This window comes from Myotis davidii, unplaced genomic scaffold (genome assembly GCF_000327345.1).
Source record: "Myotis davidii unplaced genomic scaffold, ASM32734v1 scaffold88, whole genome shotgun sequence".
Taxonomy (NCBI): domain Eukaryota; kingdom Metazoa; phylum Chordata; class Mammalia; order Chiroptera; family Vespertilionidae; genus Myotis; species Myotis davidii.
In genome coordinates this window covers 6,040,576-6,045,648 of record NW_006300377.1, presented here as the reverse complement: position 1 = coordinate 6,045,648, position 5,073 = coordinate 6,040,576, and the positions used below count along the sequence as shown (strand labels likewise).

The window sequence follows — 5,073 nt, the reverse complement described above, 5'->3', positions numbered from 1 at the left end:
GCGAACGGGCCCCTCGGTGCGGGGGCCCTGGGCAGCCCCTCCGTGAGACATGTCTGCCCCCTAGAGGGGCCGGCAGCAGCGCGTGGGCCCTGTGAGGAGAGAGAGGAGGTCTCATGGCGGAGGGCCTGCCTCCCGCTCAGGACGCCGGGCCACCGGGAACGGGGAGACGCCTCGCTCAGCCTGCCTTCAGGTGCCCGCCAGGCCCGGCCCGCTCCGGAGGCCTGGAGGCCAGTGGTGTCAGCCCCCGGTGAGGGGCCAGGCCTGCCGCCCCACAGGGTGAGCTGCAGCCACCCGAAGGCCTTCCCCTCGGAGGGCTTACACTTCTGCTCGGACGGGCTGTGACATTAACAATGGCCAGTTATTGATTCCTTGTCTCCGAGCATCGTTTCATTTCACACTGGCAGCCACCGGTGAGGACACGGAGGCAGAGGCGTTTAGTGACGCGCCCAAGGACGGGCACAGAGGAGTGAGGGCCGGTCTCCTCTCTCCATCTTGAAGCCCGGCTCTCAACCCTCCGCGGACGCCCAGGGGGTCCGTCCCCGTCCCCAGCCCCTCACGTCGGTCCTGTCCTGCGAGACAGCCCGGCCCGGTTCCCAGGCCTGACGAGGACAGTCTCCTACCGCGCAGGGAACTCGGCTCCAAACCGTCCAGAAGCTCCCACTCGGAGTCCCCCGGCGACCCCATTCCAGGGTTCCACCCCCACCTGGGAAGGGGCTGGAATCACGTGACGCAAGGAGCCCTGGTGAGGGACGGGGCGCAGGCTCCAATGAGACGCCGAGGACGGCACCTGCACGTGCCGACGCCGTGGCACCAGCAGAGGGCGCGCTCTCCCTCGCGTCCTCGGGCTCCCGCGCGGAGGCAGGAAGGTGGGTGGGTGTCTGAAGCCAAAGGTCGCCCAAGGGCCTGGAATGTCTGAGCGTGTGAACTTGCTCCTGGGGTGATGGGGAGTGACTGAACGAGCCTGAAGCCCTAGGGACATGTCGGAATCAGATCTACAGTTTTGCCTAATTAGTTGCTATTTTAATTATTATCTCAAAATATAAAAAGATAATTGACAGAGATAAAAATGCACATGGAAGCCAACTATAAAAGTTAGACATCAAAACTTTAACATGTCGCCGAAACCGGTTTGGCTCAGTGGATAGAGCGTCGGCCTGCGGACTGGGGGGTCCCGGGTTCGATTCCGGTCAAGGGCATGTACCTGGGTTGCGGGCACATCCCCAGTGGGAGATGTGCAGGAGGCGGCTGATCGATGATGTGTCTCTCTCATCGATGTTTCTAACTCTCTATCTCTCTCCCTTCCTCTCTGTAAGAAATCAATAAAATATATTTTAAAAAATAAAAATAAAAATAAAAAAAACTTTAACATGTCCTCTCACTTCCCAACTCAGGAGCAGCCTTGCTTTTTTTTCTTTTCTTTCTTTCTTTTTTTTTTATTTTTAATTTTATTAGGTTGTCATTTTAGTTGTTTGTTTATGTCACTTGCATAACTGTGAATACTGTCCTCACACTCTGGTCAGAGCTGGATGTGTTAGTGTTAGCAGTATCTACTGATTCCTTGCTGATGGTGATTTCATTAACCATCCTTTTCCCCTTTCTCCTCCCAAATTTTTTATATTCATATTTGTAGTTTTTTATTGGTTACAAGTATAATTTTGAATAACAATCTTAACTGTTTCTTCCTTAGATTGTATCTTTTGATTTTCCTCTGTGTGAAATGAATAATTTCTCCTCCCCACTTCTGCCTTCCTCCATCAACTCAATTTTTACTTTTACTTTGTGAAGGTTTGGAGTATGTACATTCTATTCTGTAAAAGGTGGTTCAGTTTGCCATTCTTTGCCTGTAGATTGATTCTTAACATTGAAAATCAGACGACATTTTATAACATTACTACCATGTGAGTATTTTCACTGCCAAACTCAGTTTGGGTGGACCTCACGAAGAGGAAGATGGGATTCCGGGCACTAAGCCTGGGCCATGGGACACCACGGAAAGCTTCTAGGTTCATGGAATACTACGCTGCAGTGAGAATGAATACGTTAGATCCACACGCCAACATGGGTGCATCTCAAAGACATCGTGTTGAATTTAAAAGGCAAGATAATGTTAATAACAGGAAACTGAATGCCAGGTATTTGGGAACTCTCTGTACTAATCTTCAATTTTTTTTCTATAAATCTAAATCTTTTCTTAAAAATAAGGTTTACCACACACACACACACAAAGGAAGCTGCTGTGTGACCTGTATTGAAAGCTATCATGATCTGGCTGTCAAGGTCCCAAATGAGGTAAGAATTGAGATTGATGTCACCGGTGACATCCAACCAACGCTCTCAAGAAGTAACTTTTTAAAAATATATATTTTATTGATTTTTTGCAGCGAGGAAGGGAGAGGGATAGAGAGTCAGAAACATCCATGAGAGAGAAACATGGATCAGCTGCCTCCTGCACATCCCCCACTAGGGACGTGCCCACAACCGCGGTACATGCCCTTGACCAGAATCGAACCCGGGACCCCTGAGTCCGCAGGCCAACGCTCTATCTCCTGAGCCAAACCAGTCAGGGAGAGAAGTAACTTTTTTAAGTGAAAAGACCTCCCACTATAAAACGTCCTGGTGATACTGGGCACGGACGGGTCCGTTACTGCCTTCGCCACTAAGCCAATAAGCAGAGACAAGGTGGAATCTTTTATGAGCGTTGATTAATCAGATAGCAGGCGACCTGAGAGAGCAGCAGGGTAGCACCTTGAGAAAGAGTGCTCTGACATTTCAGTTCAAGCTCTTGTACAGGGCTAGTGGGTGGGGAAAAATCCGAAGTTAGTGAGTTCCCAGGGCCTGTCTTCTTCCGTCGTCCTTGCGAAGATTAGCCCTGGAATGCTGTCTCCCTTCAGAGATGCTCTGTCCTTCATCTGGGCTCCCGGCCGCCTTATCTCCAGGGCCTGTTCTCCTTCGTGTGACACGTCCTTCAGTTTCCCAGGGTCTGTAGGAAAATCTCCTCTTCACAGTGAGCAGCTATTAAACAACTGTGGTTCTATTTCTATTATGTGTCCCTCCCCTATTACCTCCCCCCGCCCCCGCTAGTTCTAAATCTTATATCTATGAGGTTAGTTTCATATGGAAGGGTCTTGCTGCGAGTGGGGGAGGGGGGAGGGGCTGAGAAGTCCTCTAGGTGCAGGCCAGCGAAGTCCATGCGGTTAAGGACCTGGAAACTGGTCAAGTGATGGTCTGATGTGCATCACCCTGGTCTTTGTCATCCTGCCTCCACGTCATCTGAAGGTCGCTGAAGGTCTGAAGGTCAGCTGTTTCCCCCTCAGCCATTTCCTTCCACTGGCAGCATCTCCCAGAACTGGGGTGACTGAAGGTCAGAGCCTGTATCTTCGGAAGTGAGTTCCTGGGATTCCGATACAAGCATGCTGTTTATCTAGTCAGAGTCAGCATTTATGGAAACAATGCCAAGTGAATGGCAGGCCGGGTTACAGTTCCCACTGTTATTCCAGTCCATTGGGACAATGGAAACCTCCCACCATCGGGGAAGGTGCTATTAGCACCAGGTGGCACTGGGGGTAAATGGGCAGTGACAGATAACACACATACAGGGCTACTCTGAGCCAGGGACTGGTCTAAGTGCTTTACCTATCTCAGTCCTATATTTACCTATTTTGATTACCTATATTAATCCTTACAGCGAGTCTATGAGGTAAGGACTCTTATCGTCCCTACTTGACAGATGAGGAAGTAAGCACAGAGAGATAAGTAACTTGCCAAGGTTAGTAAGTGGAAGAATTGGTTTAGGAAGCCAGCCAGTCTCTCTATCTCCTGATATCCTAAAATGCTTTATTGTCATAAAAAATAATCAAAGTAGGGTTTTAACCAGGCTTTGGCCCAATGCCGTTCATGAAATCGTTTGCCGATTCCTCCATTTATTCAGCCTGTGCCTACTTATCACCAGGATTTGCCTTTGTTGTTGTTGTTCTTGGTTGCTTCTTGCTTTAAACGCCTTCCATAGAAGTGAAACTAGAGAAACTGCATGGGAGGCTGCAGACACGATCCAGGTGTCAGTGGTTCCTTTGGTGAGTGTTTATTGAGCATTTACTATGGGTTGGGACTCTTGTATATTATCGCACTGAATCTTCACAACGATATTATAAAGTAGACGTCCTTATTCACTTTTTACAGAGAAGAAAAACAGGTTTCAGTGGATGAAGGGACTTACCTGGGATCATGCAATCTCTAGGGAGGAGCAGAGCTGGTTCAACCTCAAGTCCAACTCAATTCAAAGTTCCTGCTCTAAACCAGCGTTCACCAACCGGTGGTCCGCGGACCACTGCTGGGCCGTGAGGTCCGAAAGGTTGGCGACCGCTGCTCTAAACTATATTCCCATGAGGGCAGGAACCAGACTGGATTTGCTTTGTTGGCCTCCTTATTCACAGTACCTAACGTGGTAGCTGCCATTTGGTGAGTGAGAACACACACACACACACACACACACACACACACACACATACACACAGGGAGGATATACAGCACAATATCACGGAAGCCAAGGAAAGACTGTTTGGTTTTTTGTGGGGGGTGAATTCTTCTAATAAATGGCTTCTCTTGAAATAAGCTTAGGCTCCCAGAAAAGCTCCAAATATAATACACGGCCCAGAGCGGGACCCTGAGACAGTTTGCGTTTACCTGTCCTGTGGCGCTCTGGAATTCAGCGGCCATGCCGCCCCGGTCTCCTCTGGCCTGTGGCGGTTGCTCGGGCTTTCCTTGCTCTTCATGACCTGGTCAGTTCTGAGGAGTAACACTCAGGCCGTTTGTGGAGTGTTCCTCACTTTGGGTTACTCTGATGTTTTTCTCCTGATTTAACTGGTCTTAAGGGTTTGGGGCGAGAATGCCACAGGGAAGTGCCTTCTCCCCACATCAGATCAGGGGTGTGTGGTAGCCACACAACATCACAGGTGAGAGGAACCTTCATCACACAGTAAGATAGTATTGTCCAGACTTCTCCACTGCAGTTACTGCTTTAAGAATTTTAAGATGGCCCTAGCCCAGGGTCGGCAAACTCATTAGTCAACAGAGCCA

General features: G+C 49.5%; 1 protein-coding gene across 1 annotated transcript in view; it reads right to left on the bottom strand.

The window, feature by feature from the left end:
* SPOCD1 (SPOC domain containing 1) overlaps positions 1-4,713 on the bottom strand; it is a 28,476-nt gene extending 23,763 nt beyond the window's left edge. Inside the window, 1 exon segment of the mRNA XM_015572782.1 lies at positions 4,681-4,713. Coding sequence (XP_015428268.1) covers positions 4,681-4,713 — 33 coding nt within the window.
* Between the last annotated feature and the right edge of the window lie 360 nt (positions 4,714-5,073).